This window comes from Phalangium opilio, unplaced genomic scaffold, assembly GCF_054372755.1.
Source record: "Phalangium opilio isolate 3A_F unplaced genomic scaffold, DU_Popi_V2 ptg000329l_1, whole genome shotgun sequence".
NCBI classification, from domain to species: Eukaryota; Metazoa; Arthropoda; class Arachnida; order Opiliones; family Phalangiidae; genus Phalangium; species Phalangium opilio.
Genome location: NW_028324226.1, coordinates 3,618,503 through 3,640,515, shown reverse-complemented (window position 1 = coordinate 3,640,515; position 22,013 = coordinate 3,618,503). Strand labels below are relative to the sequence as shown.

General features: G+C 37.8%; 1 protein-coding gene across 1 annotated transcript; it reads left to right on the top strand.

Annotated features, from left to right (window-relative positions):
- The first annotated feature begins 520 nt into the window (after positions 1-520).
- LOC149610364 (uncharacterized) lies at positions 521-6,169 on the top strand. Its single transcript, XM_089859536.1, has 9 exons — positions 521-802; positions 880-1,070; positions 1,547-1,705; positions 1,777-1,964; positions 4,017-4,191; positions 4,269-4,326; positions 4,809-4,996; positions 5,064-5,315; positions 5,381-6,169. The coding sequence occupies exons 1-9, from the start codon at positions 613-615 to the stop codon at positions 5,510-5,512; spliced, it is 1,533 nt and encodes a 510-aa protein (XP_089715662.1). The 5' UTR covers positions 521-612; the 3' UTR covers positions 5,513-6,169.
- The last annotated feature ends 15,844 nt before the right edge of the window (positions 6,170-22,013 follow it).

Below are 22,013 nucleotides of genomic sequence, written 5' to 3'. Positions count from 1 at the left end.
TTAAAATTTAACATTCTACGTCATAACAGAAGGGGATAATAGAAGAAGGATGACACTCTGTATCCTCTTCTACTCAGATGGGCATCGCATCGTGGGGGGAATTCTATAACTGTTTGGTATAAAATCTCCAGTAATTAACCCACAAACCTCGTCTTGAAGTGGGACAAGAATTCACAAGGGCGCCGTGGAAAATAGTTAAGCGCTAATAGAGTAATGACGAGGGAACTATTAATCGTGTATGTGATTCGGTTTAGTAGCCATGCTCCAAATGTTCAGATGTTGGTAAGAATCATGTTACAATTACCCCGCTTTGAGGTACACTTCTCTCGAAAAGAAGTATCTTATCCTTCTGGTCATGAACACTTTGCAGTGCAGTGAGAGCTGAAGCGAATTAGTACGTACCTTAAACCCCCCATAATAAAAAAACAGTCTTTGCAAACTGCTACTTCAAAAAACAATGAAAGCTATATTTTACATGTAGAAGGGTATGTTATATAAAAAGACATTTAGGTAAGAGTTAGATAAGATTAATGAAGTATCTCTGCATACAACGCCTCTGAAAGCATTCTTTCAATCACTTTGAAAGTAACCTCGGTAACTCAATCATTCATCATGCCAATCGAGAGCGTTTTCATAACAGGAAGTAACAGGGGAATCGGACTTGAACTTGTTAAGCAGTTTCTGGCCTTACCAACACCACCCAAAGTAATTATCGCAACATGCCGAGATCCCGAAAAGGCACCGGAGCTTCAACAACTCAAGGAAACCACAAACAAAACGGTTCTTCACGTAATCAAATTAGGTATAGAGTTTAAGACCTAAAATGATTATTCAAAGGCTTAGATAATACGAGATACTTGTGATTTTTTTCTTCTTCAGATGTTACCAATGAAGAACAAATAAAAGCAGCGGCTGCGTTCGCCACGGAGGTATTGGGGGACGATGGCTTGACCATGTTGATTAACAATGCTGGAATTAACCAGGGTTTCCATCCAATTCCTGGAGCTCCGGCCAAAACATACATGGACCATCTACAAGTAAACGCCGTCTCACCAATCATAGTGACTGATGTGAGTATTATGAAAAGTTCATTCGTTCACAGTTCCCAGCCTTTGGCTGTAGACGTCATGTAAAGTGAGAAACAAACGACCCTTCTCTTAACCCCTACACGAATCAACCGATCACAGATGAACTGTTTTTGAGGTCAAAGGTTTATATAGAAAGTAGTACTCTACGATGTCAATCCAAACGTTAATTCTTGGTACTAGAGCTAGTATCGCCTATTCACACTTGCTTCCTGTGCTACGGTCCTGAAGGTAATCAAACGCTGAGGGGGTCGACAATGTTCTGATGGTAAAGGGGGTTCTCATATTACATGGCGCGAGCAAGCTTCAATGAAGCATACATTTGGTTTTTATCTATAAACGTCTGGTATAAAACTATGCCAGTCCAGTACTACGTTTGAATTAGGGATGACCCACAACGTTGTAATCGCGTCAAATTTATAAGGCCAACTCAACTATTTGATTGTGGTCCTTAATTGTAGAACCTCTTGCCTCTGCTGAAGAAGGCTGCTGCCAAACAACCTGATGGTCCTTTAAGTCCTGAACGTGCCGCAGTCATCACTATCTCAGCCCAACTTGGAACGTACGGTCACGTCTCCCAAAACACTTTCTTGAAGGTGGATGCATACAGGATTTCTAAGGTAATATAATTAAAATAACAATCACTAACTGACCAGCACGGGAAACTTGTATAAATTGTATACTATTATAGAATGCTGCCAATCACGTAACAGCCATTACTCAACGCAACCTAAAGGGTAGCGACATACTCGTGGTCGCTATCTGCCCTGGATGGATAAAGACCGAAATGGGTGGAAAATACGCGGACCAAGGGATCACCGAAGGGGTCGAAAAGGTCATAAAGACCATTCATAGCTTGAACGAAAGTCACGGTGGAAGGTTAGTTAATAATCAAGGAGAGATTTTGGAGTGGTAATAAATAATCCATTTAAAACTATGCTTTGTATACACATTTATGTATTAAATCATGTTAAAACTAAATAAAAATGTTCTTCGAATTATAAAATATTTCTTTCAATTCAATGGGTGGAAATAATAAAACTTGTTGGGGAAATTCCCTAAAGACTATTTAGTATCGTCCGTATAAGGGAACCTATCCTTACAGAAAAACCAGTTATTCTAGGGCCTCTACCAGAAATACATACAGCTAATTGGAATCATTGCGCTCTCATAAATGTATCCCATGTTAATTTCTGTGCGGGTCTTCAGTACTATCCGTAACGCGTCATAATTCTGATGTATTTCTAACTGTAATTTCATTGGCTGTTGCGAACGCAAGGTGCAACGCGCAGTGAGATAAAATTCGTCATACATAATGATTAGTCTAGCTTTTCCCACAAAATAGACCTTTTCGACTTAAAAATGGGGGTAGGCAACCCTCAGTATCGGGACGTACAAGGGGTTGAAACATTGTCGTCTGCGCACTCTCAAGATACAAAAAGACTACAGCGTAGGCGCCAAAAAGCGAGATGGAAGGCTAAGTTTTACAAACGTGTTTTTCCCTTTTAGTTACATCGAAATGGTCTATTCGCCTAGATACGTTGAGAAAATGGCTACACAATAATTCCTATTAGCTGTATGCATTCCTGCCTCTACACATAATGTTGACTGAAATTTAACACAAGGAAGTTTAGTACATGCCATCAAGGTGTGAAAGGGATATATTCACTTGGCCTTGACATATCCAAATATTTCAGCTAACTATTAAAGGGGTAATTATGGTACTAATGCTATCAGACTATAGGAGTGTGTGACATTGAACATTGCTTATTATATAAAACAATTCAAATTATATTTCAGGCCTCAATATAAGATAAGATTAGGCTACATCTTTTATTGGGATACAAAATAATCCTTTTGTCTACTCTAGGTATTAATTTAGAAAAAAGGGAATATTATATAATAGTTTACTACTTATGTAAGCTGTAATTATTAAATTTTGCTGTATACCTACACTTCCTGTTAAGTAGTTTAATTCTAACTCAGACTACATATAACACATACTCTACGCTATCACGCTTTGAGATTAAATACTCAAGGCTAAATCATTATTTGCTTATTTAGTACAGACTACGTCTAGCCAACTCTGTCCTTGAAAGAAGATTCAACTTCTGAAAACCTCGCGTTATTTAGTTAGTATTTCATATATTCGCGAAAGAACGTTTCGTAGAATCCTTAGGGAGTAAACTAACGTGGTGTAATCGAGAATTATTTTTATAACTTGACCCTTTATCAAGTAAATAATCGTGGAATTGAATAATTAGGACTTTTCAAAATAGCCAAGTTGAGGGAGCTGCAATTACTGTTTGTATCTTGGCAGATATTCCGATAAGAAGCAGGTATAATTCATAGATTTAATTTTTAACTCTATTAACTCATTCCGCATATAACGAATATGAATTTGCCTCGCCCCTATTCTTCTTTCTAAATTTGATTATATGTGTTTATATAACCAGAAGTGAGATGAGACTAGAAGTGAAGGGCTCTAGCATTGGTAATAGATCCTGGCATTAGTGAACAAATTTGAGGATTTTACGCCGCTTCAATCGCGCCTACGCTAGAGAGAATAAAATTGGTCGAGTTCCAAAAAAATTTCTTACCCCCTTCCCCTTAACCTAAAGCGGCGAAACACGGACGCGGGTGCTTGAATCTAGTTCGGCCGTCTTCCGCCGCGAGCGTCTCACGTTTTGGAGGGGAAATTCAGAAACCGCTACCAGAGGGCCAACCGTTGGTGTGTTATCAAGAATATTCACTTTCGCCGAGTGAAGAATTTGATTAGCTCAGTACTTCTAGTCTCATCTCACTTCTGATATAACCAAATTGAACAATAACACATACGTGGCACAAAAAATCTAGAGATTAGATAACGGCTACTTTATGTAAGGAAGTTTATATAATTCTAATCTATATATAACGTGACAAACCTGTTAGTGTAGTCAGTCGTTCAATCTTAAACACAAGCGCAATCATGGCAGACAGCATTGAGAGTGTTTTCATTACTGGTAGCAACAGGGGTATCGGTTTGGAATTGGTCAGACAGTTCATAGAGTTACCTAATCCACCCCGAGTAATCATTGCGGGATGCAGAGACCCAGAAAAGGCACAGGTAGTTAATTAAAGTTATATTTTATACTCGTTATAATTATGACTTATTAAGTCCTTAACCTAATTTAAACAAAACAGGAACTTAAAGAACTTAAGGAAAGTAGCAAAAACACCGCGGTTCATCTGGTAAAGTTGGGTAAGTTGAAATTTAATGTCGTCACGGGCTTGGTGGGTATAAATATTAGAAACAGTCAGGACGGTTTGGTACCTTTTTGGGCTGCCATTTTTAAAGATGGCGGCAAGATGAATCTCAAAAGCCGTAAAGCGCGTTTATTTAGCATAAGTTTATAAGATATGCTCCATAAGTTTGTCACTGGTTATTGAGAGCTTGTCACGAAGTGAGTGAGGTAGGTCATAGATTCGAGGTAAAGCGACGCCTGGTGAGGCGCTGTCAAAGGCGTAGTACAGACTAAATTGGAAGATGGAAGTCCTGCAAAAACCGCGTGTAGTCAATTCTCTCGTCGTTCTCTTAGTAAGTCTCTAGCATTACGAAGTACAGTCATACTTAGGTAACATATCTTATGCATTTACGGTATTAGTTCTGTTCCCCTACACCACGACTGCAATGACGTATTTCGAAAACTTGATGACACTCATCGCTTTTTTCTTAATTTACAGAGGTAACTAACGAAGACGACATCAAAGCCGCAGCTGCTTACGCTACTGAGGTTTTGGGAGATGAGGGTCTAACTTTACTAATCAATAATGCAGGCTATAACAAACACCATAAATTTATCGGAACACCCGCCAAATTGTACATACAACATCTAGAAATCAACACCGTCGCTCCAATCGTAATTACGGACGTAAGTTGATAGAGTTTGACAAGTAATGATGACGAGTAATTGATAATTTTATCCATTAACTTTCAAGAATCTATTCCCACTACTGAAAAAAGCTGCGAACAAAAAACCAGATGACCCGCTCAGTTGTCGAAGAGCAGCTGTAATTAACATCAGCGCAACTTTAGGTACTTTCGAAAACGTGGAACTGAACGCTTATTTGAAAGCTGACTCCTACCGACTCAGTAAGAACGGCTTGAATTACGTCACAGCCATGCAACAACGCAATCTAAGAGATCATGGAATATTGGCAGTCGCCATTTGTACCGGCTGGGTCCGCACGGTAATTTCTAAATCTGATTTACTTTCCGCTTTCGGTTTTTAATGTAAAAATTTATTTTTAAACAGGATATGGGTGGAAAGTTCGCCGATTTGGCCGTTGATGATGGTGTGGAAAGGCTCATGAAGAACATTCAAACCGTTGATGAGAGCCATGGTGGAAGACTGATCAATCATGACGGGGAGATTCAAGAACATTAACTGAAACAAACTGTTCCCACTTCCCAGTACCATAAAGAAGCCGGATCATTAAGCAAAGTTAAAAAGCAACCAAATTATTATTTTCACAATTTTTTCGATAAGCCACAGGCTTAGTGTGGAAATCCCTTCATAGACAAAAAAGGCTTAGATTATTTATTTTCTAACAAGAAAATTAAATTATTAGGGGTTAATTTTCACATATTCAAGTATTTAAAAGTATCAATAGTTGAAAATTAAATGAAAGATTTCCAACCGTTCGGTTCAAATCGGTTTTGGTCTAAAACTGAACTGAAATCCTCAAGCTCAGATCAGCAGTTCAATACAGGCTTAAAAATAAGGATTTGTTTTAAACGGGACATGTGGCTAGTAGAGCTCGTGCACATTAATTAAAAAAAAACAGGACACTGGTAGTGGTCACTTAAAATGGCTAATCTTGGAAGATTTTTAATTAAGTCCAGTAGACCCCAAAACAAACTGGTCCAGCTAATTTTTAAAGTGGACATTTGTCCAGGGCCATCGCCTTATTTTCAGCCTGGTTCAACAATACCTTCGGATTACTTTTAATGATGTACTAATTAACCTTTAAAGCTTTAAATGTATAAAGATAAGAAATAATATTCGAATAAAGCTTTCTTTGTTTTAAATATATTATTTGAAGAGGGTTTAGTTTAGGAGAGGGTTGCAGAGCCTTATATTAATTAGAGAGGTTCTCCCTCATTAGCCTTTTAAAATATAAACTTAAAAGCTACCATACCCACAAAATAAACCCTTGGTTTCCGCTGGTGATGCGAGTTTTCAGCACTTTAAATCATGTGGCCCGATGTTAATTATCCCAAATTCAATCTCAAGGGGTACAATTAGTTTAAACTTCGAATAATTTAGGCAATCCACAATTTGATACGCATTATAATATATTTTCCTAGTTTAATTTTCGAACTCCCTCTCTCTCTACAATCAACTCTTTTCCCATGGGTCCCAATTAGCTTAACAACTTCCTCCTGTAATGAACAAAAAGGTTTGACTTACATCAAGGGACCAAGGGGCCAACTAGAATTTCCAACCAAATTGAGTTAGTAACTTAAAGGAATAATACACACAAACAAAACACACCTACATTTAAAAGCTAACGGTTCACTCTAATTACCTTAAATATCTTTTAATAAATATAGGGTGTTTCTGATAAGTCTGCCATAAATTAATGGGTGACAAGTTCTTTGGGTCAAACTGAGTGGTAACTGTCGCAAAGAATATGGGGTCTACAAAGCTTTAGTTACTCCTAAACATTGATTGGCCCCTAAAATAAGGAAATAGTAATATCATATGTGGGAGTAATTAGCTTAACTTTACCAGCGTATGCACACTTCTACCCATTTAATAGTACCAGAAGTAGGATGAGACTAGAAGTAAAGAGCTCTAGCATTGGTAGTAGATCCTGGCACTAGTGAACAAATTTGAGGATTTTATGCCGCTAAAACTAGAGAGAAAAAATTGGTCGAGTTCCAAAAACATTTCCTACCCCCTCCCCTCAACCTAAAGCCGCGGAACACGGACGCGGGTTCTTGAATCTAGTTCGGCCGTCTACGGCCGCGAGCGTCTCACGTTTTGGAGGGAAAATTCAGAAACCGCTACCAGAGGGCCAACCGTTGGTGTGTTATCAAGAATATTCACTTTCGCCTAGCGAAGAATTTGTTTACCTCGGTACTTCTAGTCTCATCTTACTTCTGGTTAGACCCTAAGAACACACCCTTTAATTTATGACAGGCCTATCAGTCTATAATAATTTTTGACGTATAAAGGTTTTGATCGCGGATTTAACCTTTAAGTTAGACCATAGCTGATTGGATTAATTCACCGCGTTTCAAATATAGTTTGACAAGAAGGGAGAAAATCGCTAATGAGAACGAAGCATGCACTGGTGGTAAGTTTAGGCTCATTTTTATTTTTACTGGCGTTTTAGAGACTCTTAAAAAGGCCTGAAAATGACTTAAAATCGATGGGGTTTTATAAATAGTTCAGAGTAAAAGGTTCTGAAGTTATGTTGATTTTACCTCAGGGGTTTTGACTTGAAATATTTAAAAATTGAATTTTGGAATTAGGCCCACGTCATCCACAGAAATTTAAATTCTATTATGTTATTTTCTGATCAAATCTTTATGAAAGTGGTACTGGTTTTTCACGTGGGATTAAAGTATTTCTATTACAATATCTGTCCATATTGGCCATCCAAAGAAGCAAGAGCCTTTGCGTTGTATCAGAAGTATATAATACTTCTCTTCCAGAAAAGTGCACCTCAAAGAACCTGGGAAATTGTAACATGATTCTTCCCAACATCATTTTACATTTGGAGCAAGGTTACTAAACCGAATCACATACGCGATAAATAGTTCCCTCATTATTACTCAATTAGTGCTTAACTATTTTCCAAGGAGCGCTTTCTGGTTTTTGTCCCACGTCAAGACAATCAAGGTTTTTATGGGTTGATTGCTGAGGATTTAGTACCAAACAGTTATAGAATTCACCCTAGCACAGTGCGATGCCCATCTGAAGTTTGATGAGCAGGAGAGCAAACAAAAATGTGCACGAACCTGGGAAGAATCACGTTACATAACTAAAGTATTAAGAGGATACAGAGTGTCATCCTTCTTCTATTATCTCCTTCTGGTTGTAAACATCATACTGTGCATTACCCTTTGCGTTATCCATATTTGTCTTTGCTCGTATCTTATCAACTGGAAAACACAAGAGGAATAATTCACATAAATTTAACTTTGAAGTTTATACAAGGATTTGTTTACGAACGAATGAAACGTCAACAGAGATAACAGAAATGTATTCTGTATAGGACTAATTAGAATAACAAGTTTAAATGGAAAACAAATTTTCTAAGACTAATGCAATTTCTATAATATAGTCAATACACAATAACTCTTCCTTTCTAATTATCAAACCACAGTGGAGTTGAACTTGGAAAGGTATTTCAAGGTTTAAAGGGATAATGAAATAACCCAGACAACCAATTTTAAATGTGTTTCAAAGAGAGTAAAGATTTTCATAATCAAGAGAATTTCGCGCATCCAAGCTGCTCATGGAGTATATAAGGACTATAAAATTAAAATTATAATAAGTTTCTAAGCATATTTACCATGGGACATGCAAAAATAATTAGATTGAAATTTTGAAAACTTAATACTCCGGTGTAATGCGGGGAAATGATTTACAGGGGCCCATAGAAAATACATTAGAGGTTTACCCCTGAAAGTTGGGCTTCCAAACAAAAGTTAGTATAGTTGATTTATTCTACGTATGTTAACAAAGACGATAAGATTCATTGAACTAACGAAGAAAATGTAATATTAATTACTTATTTATGTGTAAGCAATTTTGACATTCTTTCCGGTCTCTCTTTTAATTCCAAATTGGTTTTTCTTTTTCATTTCTTTTTCTAATTTATGCAGAGCTTAACGTTTTGACAAGTAATTAAGTCTCTTTGTATCCGAGCCTATAACGAATCGCTTTTGCGTAAGGGGTGTCTACGTTTGTTTGTTAATCAAAGTTCCGTATTGTATGGAACCAACGCCGGCTAATCAAAAGACACAAAATTAATCCCCCTTTTGTTGAAATAGGAATAACAATAGAGGTTCGGGTACGCTTTCCCTAGATTCTATGCAAATTTAAAATTAACAACAGTGTCTTCAATTCTATAAGCGTTAATATATAAGAAAGGATACGTCAGAAGTTCATTAATTGAAGTAAATAGTTGCGCGTAAAGGCAATCATGATGTGATGGAAAATTGCAGATTATGGTTTTATCTTTTATTTCTATAAAAAATAATACAATTAAGCCGTGTTTTCACGAGACACTTTGAACTGTTTTGAAATGATTTGGAAAGGCCTACTCCATTTTAAAGACTAGTAATTGCATTATTTTTGAAAAATATCTATACTTCTATCAGGAAAATGTAATTTTTTTACCTTCTCCAAAACGGTTGAAAAAGGTTTCAAAGTCTCTCGTGTAAACGCGGCATTATCCTTTCCACAGGTTGTAAAAAAGATCCTCTTGATACTTTAGTTATGTAACATGATTCTTCCCAGGCTCATGCACCTTTTTGTTTGCTCTCCCGCTCATCAAACTTCAGATGGGCATCGCACCCTGAACCGGTGAATTTTATAACTGTTTGGTACTAAATCCTCAGCAATCAACCCACAAACCTTGATTGTCTTGACGTGGCACAAAAATCCCCAAGCGCATGCGCCTTCGCAAATAGTTAAGCAGCGCTAATAGAGTAATGATGAGGGAACTATTTATCGCGTATATGATTCGGTTTAGTAACCTTGCTATAATAAATGTAAAATTATGTTGGGAAGAATCATGTTACAAAAACCTGGCTCTGCGGTAGGTATACACTTCTCTCGAAGAGAACTACTATATACTTCGGATCATACTTTATATCCTATTTCTAATAAAAATCATAATGCTAAGTTCCATAGCACAGAGAGAGAGTGAGAGAGAGAGAGAGATGGGCTTGTTAAGAGGGTTTTAAACTTCACTCAATTGCCTTCTGAAACTGGTCTGAAGTTAGGCGGGAAAGAAACACCTCGAGTAGAAGCTACGTAGCTCGAACGCCTATTGGTGATTGAGAAAATGACGCGGGAAAAGATGGGAGGAGATCCAGAGCGAGTCCGCTAAGAATTAACTGATGCACAACAAGCAGAAGTCTCCCGATATTTCATCTGTAAAAGAGCGCAACACGGATAGATGAAAGGGATACAATCGTGGAACGATGTTACACTACACCGCCGTTACATTCTTTTGTGTTGTACATTGGGGTGAGATTCAATGATTTCAATTCACGTCCATGGGAATTAATTCGCCTCGGGTTCAGTACATTGGAAAAATATGAAAGTATACGTGACTTTGCGTCTGTGATTTTACTTTTTTAACAAATAAGGTAAGTTTTGAAGATCCTTCTTCCTGAATTGAATTAATCATACCTTAGGTCTTCATTTAATCAATTGAAACTTTGTATGAAAAATTAAATTCAAATATTTTAAAGGGCAGTCTTTAATTTTGGAAGCAGAAAATTATTAGTACTTCACAGTCAATATCTTTTAAATTTAATTGCTCGTTTTTTAATTAATTTAATAGCTACAACTATTGCAAAACTATGTGTAGCTTTTGATTAGATTTGTTGCAAATAAAAACCAATAACTCAAGGGGTATATATAAAAAGATCATTTAGCTCCACAGTTTTTAAACTATTCATGAAAAGATCATTTAGCCCCACAGTTTTTAAACTATTCATGAAAAGATCATTTAGCTCCACAGTTTTAAAACTATTCATGAAAAGATCATTTAGCTCCACAGTTTTTAAACTATTCATGAAAAGATTTATCAAAATTTTGATATTAGCAAAATTTAGACAAATAGAAATAACAGAAATAGAGTAAGTTAGACATTTAGTCATGAATATCATATTGGACACGTGGAAGACTTGACTTTTCGTTATTAATCTTGGTATTTGAACTATATGGCCCTCTAATATCAGAGAAATTGAAGACTATAGATAATTTCCACTAAAGGGGCTACAGAAAAGTTCTCCTCCCTCAGATTAAACTTAAGATCAGTCAAGTTAATCAAGTACCGATTCAAACTGAACTGCTAGCCTTTATCTCTGCAATCACTTTATCTATGGCAACAATGGGGGGAACGGCAAAAAAGAAAAAAGACCTTTAGAGTAAACTATGAATATCTTCATAAGTTCGTAAGATATGTTCCATAAGTTTGTCACTGAGAGCTTGTCATGAAGTCACGTAGGTCATAGATTGTCAAAGCAACACCTGCAGAGGAACTGTCAAAGACTTAGTACAGAAAAATAGGAAGATGGACTGCAATTAACCGAGTGTAGTCAATTCTCGCGTGTCGTTGTCGAACTAGCTCGAGCTGTAAGTCTCTAGCATTACGAAGCACAGGCAATGTCATACTTATGGATGGAACATATCTTATAAACTTATGATACGTTTAATAGTCAATACTACTGTTACTACACCCAAACCCTATCCCTATAGTAAGTCCCTACTTCGTGAATTTAATTGACGATTTCCTCTAGCATTGCAAGCGTATATGAGATGGCACCACTGAATCAGCCTGACCCGGCTCCGGCACCTAGACCGGACTTTTTGGAAAACCCCTTTATCTCGAGGCAATTGGACTGTTTTCGCAACTTAACTGCCATCATCGATTCGCTCCAACAGCGCGAAAAGAAAGTGTCCGCTTCCAATTCTCTGTTGCATCAACTGTTGTTACCCGCGCTATCTCCCGATGACAGGAGACTATCGGAGGAGAAGAAATTAGCGGCTATTTTGCGCAAAAAGAAAGAATCGAAGCAAGCCTTGATTTACATCATCGTAGTACTAATGTTCTACGCTTTTAGCATCGTCATCCTAATGATCAAATACATTCATCGCCAAAGACGCCAATGGGAAGAAGAGAAAATGCTCAAGGAGATTTTGAGTCGCGCCCGTCAATTGACCCTCATTGAGAACAAGTACTTATCCGCCAGACACTTTAGTCGGAGACTCAAAATGCAGGAAAAGAGGGGGAGCCAATCAAGCGAAACGGGGAATGCAAATGCAGTCTTAGTCGAAGCGTCTTTGCATGATTCCTCCTCCTCTAAAGTGCCAGAAACTTTTGTTTAAATATTGAGATTATTTACGAAACTTGGCTATTGTAGTCGAGTCAGAACTCGGAATTTTGTTTATAATAAATAATTCGCGTGGTGCATTAAACCTTGGAGGATTGAAGTTTGATACTGGAGTAGCATAGTTGGGGGTTATCCTTGGCTGTTTAAAAATCCCAGCATGCTCTTTTAAAGGTTGGGCGTTATTGAGTGCAGCCCTTCAACTCTCGGTGAAAACATTTTTACTAGCTTAGCCATACACGTGTAAATAGCAATTCTTTGTGCTATCACTAGGTGTCACCTAAAGCTTATGCGCTACCTAAAACCGGGGTACTATGGGTAAATTTTACGGCGGCCTTGCATGGGAAGCGCCCTCCCGTGTTATCGCTAAAGAGTATGATTTCTACTCCAGTATAAACATCCCTCCTCCAAAATTAAACAACAAATGCGCCGAATCAAGGGTTGAAGGTCAACATAACATATAAACAGTCTTATAATACACTGACGTATTGGTTTTAAGGGCTTAATTACTTATGATTGTTTACTAATATTAATGTCTACAATTATAATCCTATCTACTGAACCGCACACAGAAATGATTCTATTCTTCGCTGTAAGGCATTCCGGGATAGAAAAACCATGCTCTAATATTTATAAATAATGCTCTTTACCCAACGAAATATAGGGGGCCTACCCTTTGGTTATACCAAGAAGTGATATCCAATTTATTAGGGAGAAGGTATAAATAAATTTGCCACATTTGCAGCTTTATCTCCAGTCCAAACGTATAGGTCCGGAGTTAATCCCCGCCTCTAAATTACAAACAGCATCTCATTGGTTCTTGAAAACTCATGTCAGCGCGACGCGAATGACGAAAATTACGTATTTTCCGATTGAGGAGAGGCGAAATAGCCCCGGTTTCCTTTTACGTCCCCCCTTGTATTTTGAAAGGGGGACTGGGACTATGGCGCGCGAATACTTAGGCATCTTATACCTTCTCCCTAGTAAACTAGATATCGCTTCTTGGTTATACTTACCAAAAATCGTGGCGATACTAAAAACGAAATAGCATATACATCAAGACCAAACCATACAAGGATCATTGCAACTACAGTCCTAATGGACGGAAAGGAAATAGAAAAAAAGTAATAAATCCTTAACAACCCTGCGAGATAGTGTTACAACTAGACAAGCTGTTTCTGATAAGTCTGCCATAAATCAAGGGGGATGTTCTTTGGACGAACGATTTTGAGTCGAAAATGTAATTTCTATGCCATTTTGCCGTCCGGTCCACTGTTTTCGAGTTATGATTTGAGTATTTTAGGGATGACCCCTTAATTAAATTAGAAATCATCGTCTTTCAGTTTTTTAATTAAACTTAAGGGGTCAGCCGTAAATCACTCTTATCTTAACTTGAAAACAGTGGCCCAGCCCCGACGACAAAATGTCAATAGACCATCCAATCTTAACTTGAAAACAATGGCAAAGACAGCAAAATGTCATAGCAGTTACATTTTCGACTCAAAAACGCCCAATGAACATCCCCCTTAATTTATGGCAGACTTATCAGAAACACCCTATATAGGCATACAGTTATAAGATCTTTGAGAGACGGCCAATTTTCCTAGAAAGTTTCCAGTATTCCGAAAGACTCAAGGGTTAGATGGAAAGTTGAGTAATTTGAAGTTAACAGAACATATCAAGCAGGCGATACTGCAAAACGCCATTGACTTTGAATTAATCTATTTCTGATGAGAGCCCCTTTACCCGTATTGATCCCTACGTTTTTCGAAAAGGTTACTCGAAAGTTATTAAGGCTTAGTTCAAAACTTTAGATGGGGGAAAAATAAAAATAAAAATAGTATAAAACCAGGAAGCAAAAAACATATTTTTCAAAAAGGTCTTAAGAAAAAAGTGTCAAGTGTCACTGTGAAAACGTTCCGGTTTCCCAAGCCTAGCTAAGCCTAATCTCGATTTAAGCCGAAGAAAATGGGGAAAATCAGTCATGAATAAAGCGCGCGCCCATTTCAGCGTAAAATTTCGACAGAAAACTATACTTAATTGATTTTTCTCAGAGCGAAAAAGCAATAACGATTTTAATAAGGTGCGAATTTTCAGTGTCTTTTATTTAATTCTGTTTTTAAAATGGTGCGAGTTTTCAGTGTCTTTTCATTTAATTTGGTTTTTTTAAATGGTGCGGGTTTAAGGGCATTAAATCTTTCTTTTATTTAAGACAGAATTGTTTTATTTTTATACCTTATCTTATAAATAGTAAGCAATTTATCACGGATATGACAAGCACCTTAAATTTAATTTGCGTATACAGGGTGTTTCTGATAAGCCTGGTATAAATGTTCTTTGGTTGTACGATTTTGAGTCGAAAATGTAACTTCTATCTCTATTTTGCCTTCTGGGCCACTGTTTTCGAGTTAAGATTGGAGGGTTTTAGGAATGACCCCTTAATTAAATTAGAAATAATTGCCTTTCAGTTTCTTAATTAAATCTAAGGGGTCATCCGTAAAATCCTCCAAATTTAACTCGAAAGCAGTGGCCCGGACGGTAAAATATCATAGAAATTATATCATATTTTCGACTCAAAATAGATTTCCCGAAGAACATCCCCCTTAATTTATGGCAGACTTATCAGAAACACCCTGTATATTGCTATTTATTATACTAATTGTATAGACAACGCCTTCTTAGTGCACATTTTAATGTATATTTTATTCCGTAGAATTCTGTAAAACGTTTATAATCTATGTATAAAGAAAAATTGAGAACTAGAACTTGAAATAAGAAATAATAACTTGTTATTTATTTGTTTAAATTCTAGATAATGGAATTTGAATTTCTTTGCCAATCGTATGTATAAACAAATGATTCAATTTGAGTTTGAAAAGAAGGTAAAACCAGGGATAGATTTAATTTTAGAAGTAGGAATGGAGAACAGAGTAATGAGGGCACGCGTCAAAGTACCGGACCCCCTTCCACGGGACGGAGGGGTATGAAAGAAGAGGCGGGTCATAGCGACCGAGGTAAAATGGAATTACGCATTTTAGGCCGTCCCCGTCAGCAACTTCATTATAACGTAGTTTAAGTGAACCAATAAGACAATTTAAACTTTTCGTTACGTGTTGGAGGGAGGGCTCTATCGTGGGCTATGAGTCGGACTGAAGTAAATACTAACCGTTCTCCATTCCTACTTCTAAAATTAAATCTATCCCTGGTAAAACTAACAGGTTTATTGCCATAAATTGAGGAGTAATACTTTATTTTATGGGCTTCTGGTCTCTTGTGTTTTGAATTACGTTTGAATTTAAAACAAAAATACACGATATATTACAGGAATTTATAGTAGCAATTAAGAATGGCGAATGCCAGTTTTGGGATCTCATAACTATAATAAAAGATATGGAACGCTTAACGGTGGGTTTTAAAGAGACTGTAAAGTTGCATCGGCGAGGGGAAGGGGGTAAAAATTATTTCAAATACGTCAGAGGTAGTACCACGTGACCCCAAGATCCAAAAACTCCGTGTGGAGTGGTACTAGAGTTTGCTGCGCCAATTCCATGAAGTGCTAGTTTTCGGAACAAAAAATAACTAAGTTTCTTTGAAACACGCCTTTCCTCGGTCACGTGCCTCTGACGTATTTCAAATTATTTTTACCTACCCGCATATGCTTTCTTTACGTTCCCTTAAATCTCTGGCAGACGCGTCATGCTTGAGTACGGGATAATTTAAAAGCTTCTGATTGGCTGGCTGACACATGAAAGAGAAAGTAAAATGGTAAAGGTACTAAAGGTACGAAGCCCAATCCATTACGCGTTCCTTAAGACCTTAAGATGAAACGATTCACCCTTGATGGCCATTCTTAAGTGCTACTATCCATATATTCCTGTCTTTTATTATTTGTAGGTTTAATAAGTATATCTAAAATAAGTGGGCGGAGCGGTTGTTTTTGTTATTAAACTTGATGGATTCTAAAACCGACCGGTTTTACGCTCTAACTGGCTGGCTGATCTAGGCGTGACAGAACGCGTTTAATGTTTTTCATTTTAGTCATGTTAATCCGTGCCAAGTGGAACCAATTAAATTGATATGATAAATTGATTAAATTCAAGGGGCCAGTCACTCAGCGTAAAATGTGTACCTTTGACTGTACTAAAGGGATAAGGTTTAATCTTTAAAAGTCATACCCTTTACAATGCTAAATTTATAATAACGCGTGATGTAAAACTCTGATAATTGCACATGGAATCTGAGAGTGATTAGCCCCTCGTGCCTGTAAAATCCCCAAAGGTATAAACAAAGCTACTTTCCACGTAAACAGTATTTCAAGGGCATTCGCGACCAATTACACTCGAATTCACTTATAAAGAAATATCTAATTATACAGTATTTAGAAGTCACTAATTTTTCATAATTAAATTGGTCCATAGTTTCTCAACTTTTTCAAAACAAAAAACACCAAAGTCGTTTCAAAAATCAATGACTTATCCAGGATTTCCCTTTATAAGTCACTTTCACTGATAAATTTTTCCAAATTTATTTGTAGAAAAATCAGAATGTATTTATGTTTAAACATAAATACAATGAACTTTTAAACATATGAGTTCATGCAAGAACGGGTTTAAGCTAGCTAATAAGAAAATAGGGCTGTGTGACCAGGGATACAAGAGGTAAGATGGAGTGGCAATGATGATGGGCGACATGCAGCAATGAAAGTCCCCTGGCAGTATAACACGCGCACGACCCTACCCTTCGGTATACCATTGTTAAGTGCTGCCGCGTAGTGCCATTGTATTTGTAAGATAACTAGCTTCTAGCCTTCTTTCTTTAAGACACAGGGGGCATCAGCGATCATGTTTCCTTACCCTACGAACCTAGTGAAACGCTGAGAATGCTGGGAGGCCTTAGTTGCCGTAGGTATAGGGGTACAGACTGAAACGTTATAGGTTTCAATTCCATGCCTCTCTCCTTCAAGCCTATATGAAATTTTCTGACCTTTCTGACAATTTTAAATTCCCTCACGCTTCCCACCAATTTTTCACCCTAACTTGTGTAGGATTTACAGGTACTGTATCGACCCTGATATGTTTTGGTAGATAAGTATTTTAAGTTGCCAATATGTGATTTAATATTTAAACTTTCACTAACAGTATCACAACAGTTTTCCTCCAATCTAAGTCCTGACTGACAGACTGACTGATAGTCAAGGCCCAGCCCGAACCGCTTGCCCTAGAAGTCTGAAAATTATCAGGAACGTTACTCATAAGTAGTAGGCGCGTACTAAGAAAGATTTTTTCCGATCCGCCACCATCTTAATAAATGGCGCCCAGAAATGTAAAAAATCTTCTCTATGCAACAAAGTCCGGGCGTTTCAACCGATTTTGCAAATATTTAGTACACTGGTTTCCTTTAACCTATAGACGGGCTAAATGGTCTTTCGGGTTAAATTTGTTGACATCTTTTTAAATGGCGGCCAGAAATTTAAAACCCCTTCTTTATGGAATAATGTCCGCGTGAAAAGTAATAAAAAATGTCCCGATGGGCTGACGGGCAACGCCGAGTGCCTTCGCTCCTAGGGTGCTGCAAAAATATTAGCCATCTACCCATTCTTTATATCATTTTAATGGAAGTTCTTATTACACGCGAGCGACGCCGAGGGTAACAGCTAGTTTAGTTATATAAGTTACCAATGTGATTTAAAATTTAAACTTTCACTTCAAGTATCAAAACAATTTTTCCTCCAATTTGGTTATATAAGTCACTCGTTAGCGTCTAAAAAACCATAAACGGGGGAAGCAATTAGTAATTAGATTTAGCTGGAACTTTCTAAAATAGTCACGCATGGATTGCCAAACGAGTTGGCTACTTTGTAGTCAACATTAACATCGGCTTAAAAGTAAGAATTTTCAAGGACAAAAGACAGTAAACAAATTTTCCATTCTTGAAGAGATTTCAAAATGAAATATAGCATAAATAAACTTTCTAATAATAATAGTGTAAACTTAACCTTGAGACGTAATTTTCTTGTGGCTGCTGTGATTTTAAGTTTGTAAAATATGATCCATAAACATGGTCGCACTTTCTACATTTTCTAATGCTACAGCTATACCGAATTCGAGAACAATGCTGTTTAGCCTTTGACAGGAGTTTCACCTACGCCACGCCACCACTAGAGCCCTCCAATAAAACTTATGGAAAATATCTTATGAACTGAAGTGAAATACAATTTAGTGCTGGCCGATGTCGCAAATTAACCGATATAGATGTTTTACTGGAACCGATACCAATTTTAAACGGATTATTTAAATGAAATCAATATCGACCGATTATTAACCGATTTTGCAATTATAAACCAACTTTTATCAATTATTAACCGTTTTTAACAATTATTAACAGTTTTTTACCGATAAATCGGTAACTTAACCCCGAACCGCTTAATCAGTAAAAATCGGTAATTTAAGCTCGAAACGATATATCGGTTTAAGCGCCATAACGGTCATCGATACCGATATCATATCGATTTGTTTTGTACCATTCACTAAAATTAAAATTCATGATTCTCCAATTTTGAGACTTTTGTAATTTAATTCAAAATAAGAATTTAATTCAAGAACAGAAATGACTTCACGCGCCAACAAAGAGTCCAAGTAGCCCACGATTAAAATGTTTTTCTTTAGAATGTTTGAGAGCATTCTAAGACTGACACTTCACACTTGTTTGTAAACGTAAGAAAAAAGAATCTTAATTTTGTGTTACAAGATTGATTGTCGCTTGTTCGTTTGCAAAATATCTTTGAGTGACAGTATACGTCAGATATTTTCCAATATAACAAGAAACAAACAGGTTTAGCAGGAGTGACTTTAAGTTTAATAAATTTAACAAATAAAACCAATTCAAGCGTTAAGTTATGATAGATCCGCGTAAAAACTGAACCGTTAATTATTTATTATCAGTACAAGCTGATTCATTCCTTACGTATCAATATAGTAAACGACCTAAGCCTTTGCAGGTCACGTGAGGTTGAATGGGAGTCCTCGATAAGAAAGGGAATTCAGGTCACATCTCATCTACGCTGTTAATACTCTTACCTCCGGCTTCACCACTCATGGGATTCCACGAGTTACACCAGTGTGCAATGAAGCTTAAACTAATAGTCACTATCTATACTCTATACTCTATAGTAAACACTCGCTGTGTCTACGAGTGTAGTTAAAACTGCTAGAGAATGTGTCAATCGACCTAGAACTTGATAAGTTATCGATAAAGAAAATATTTTGATACTTTTAATAGGTAAATATATAAAGTAGGAGGAGCTAATTGAAAAATATAACAAATCGTCACGAGTGACGTTTCTAGTGTGGAAAAATGACGCTCGCGCTCAAATTCGTAAGATCATGGAAATAATGCACGTGAGGAAATTTGTTTCAGTTTGAAAAAAAAAAATCCTCACGAGCATTCTACATCTAGACTTACGTCTCGTGCAAAATCGCGCGCAACTGTGATGACGTTTTCTTATTTTTTGACAAGTTGAGCAAGACCAAATACTTTATATATATTCACCTATTAGTGTTAGTCGATATTGTAAATTAACCGATGTCGATAACTCAGATGATATCGAAGTTTAATTGTAACCGATTATTTAAACTCGGCGCAATAACCGATTATTTATTTAACCCAATGAGACATATCGACCGATTGTCGGTCGATTTCATTCCGATTGTCGGTCGATTTCATTCCGATTGTCGGTCGATTTCATTCCGATTGTCGGTCGATTTCATTCCGATTGTCGGTCGATTTCATTCCGATTGTCGGTCGATTTCATTCCGATTGTCGGTCGATTTCATTCCGATTGTCGGTCGATTTCATTCCGATTGTCGGTCGATTTCATTCCGATTGTCGGTCGATTTCATTCCGATTGTCGGTCGATTTCATTCCGATTGTCGGTCGATTTCATTCCGATTGTCGGTCGATTTCATTCCGATTGTCGGTCGATTTCATTCCGATTGTCGGTCGATTTCATTCCGATTGTCGGTCGATTTCATTCCGATTGTCGGTCGATTTCATTCCGATTGTCGGTCGATTTCATTCCGATTGTCGGTCGATTTCATTCCGATTGTCGGTCGATTTCATTCCGATTGTCGGTCGATTTCATTCCGATTGTCGGTCGATTTCATTCCGATTGTCGGTCGATTTCATTCCGATTGTCGGTCGATTTCATTCCGATTGTCGGTCGATTTCATTCCGATTGTCGGTCGATTTCATTCCGATTGTCGGTCGATTTCATTCCGATTGTCGGTCGATTTCATTCCGATTGTCGGTCGATTTCATTCCGATTGTCGGTCGATTTCATTCCGATTGTCGGTCGATTTCATTCCGATTGTCGGTCGATTTCATTCCGATTGTCGGTCGATTTCATTCCGATTGTCGGTCGATTTCATTCCGATTGTCGGTCGATTTCATTCCGATTGTCGGTCGATTTCATTCCGATTGTCGGTCGATTTCATTCCGATTGTCGGTCGATTTCATTCCGATTGTCGGTCGATTTCATTCCGATTGTCGGTCGATTTCATTCCGATTGTCGGTCGATTTCATTCCGATTGTCGGTCGATTTCATTCCGATTGTCGGTCGATTTCATTCCGATTGTCGGTCGATTTCATTCCGATTGTCGGTCGATTTCATTCCGATTGTCGGTCGATTTCATTCCGATTGTCGGTCGATTTCATTCCGATTGTCGGTCGATTTCATTCCGATTGTCGGTCGATTTCATTCCGATTGTCGGTCGATTTCATTCCGATTGTCGGTCGATTTCATTCCGATTGTCGGTCGATTTCATTCCGATTGTCGGTCGATTTCATTCCGATTGTCGGTCGATTTCATTCCGATTGTCGGTCGATTTCATTCCGATTGTCGGTCGTTTTCATTCCGATTGTCGGTCGTTTTCATTCCGATTGTCGGTCGATTTCATTCCGATTGTCGGTCGATTTCATTCCGATTGTCGGTCGATTTCATTCCGATTGTCGGTCGATTTCATTCCGATTGTCGGTCGATTTCATTCCGATTGTCGGTCGATTTCATTCCGATTGTCGGTCGATTTCATTCCGATTGTCGGTCGATTTCATTCCGATTGTCGGTCGATTTCATTCCGATTGTCGGTCGATTTCATTCCGATTGTCGGTCGATTTCATTCCGATTGTCGGTCGATTTCATTCCGATTGTCGGTCGATTTCATTCCGATTGTCGGTCGATTTCATTCCGATTGTCGGTCGATTTCATTCCGATTGTCGGTCGATTTCATTCCGATTGTCGGTCGATTTCATTCCGATTGTCGGTCGTTTTCATTCCGATTGTCGGTCGTTTTCATTCCGATTGTCGGTCGTTTTCATTCCGATTGTCGGTCGTTTTCATTCCGATTGTCGGTCGATTTCATTCCGATTGTCGGTCGATTTCATTCCGATTGTCGGTCGATTTCATTCCGATTGTCGGTCGATTTCATTCCGATTGTCGGTCGATTTCATTCCGATTGTCGGTCGATTTCATTCCGATTGTCGGTCGATTTCATTCCGATTGTCGGTCGATTTCATTCCGATTGTCGGTCGATTTCATTCCGATTGTCGGTCGATTTCATTCCGATTGTCGGTCGATTTCATTCCGATTGTCGGTCGATTTCATTCCGATTGTCGGTCGATTTCATTCCGATTGTCGGTCGATTTCATTCCGATTGTCGGTCGATTTCATTCCGATTGTCGGTCGATTTCATTCCGATTGTCGGTCGATTTCATTCCGATTGTCGGTCGATTTCATTCCGATTGTCGGT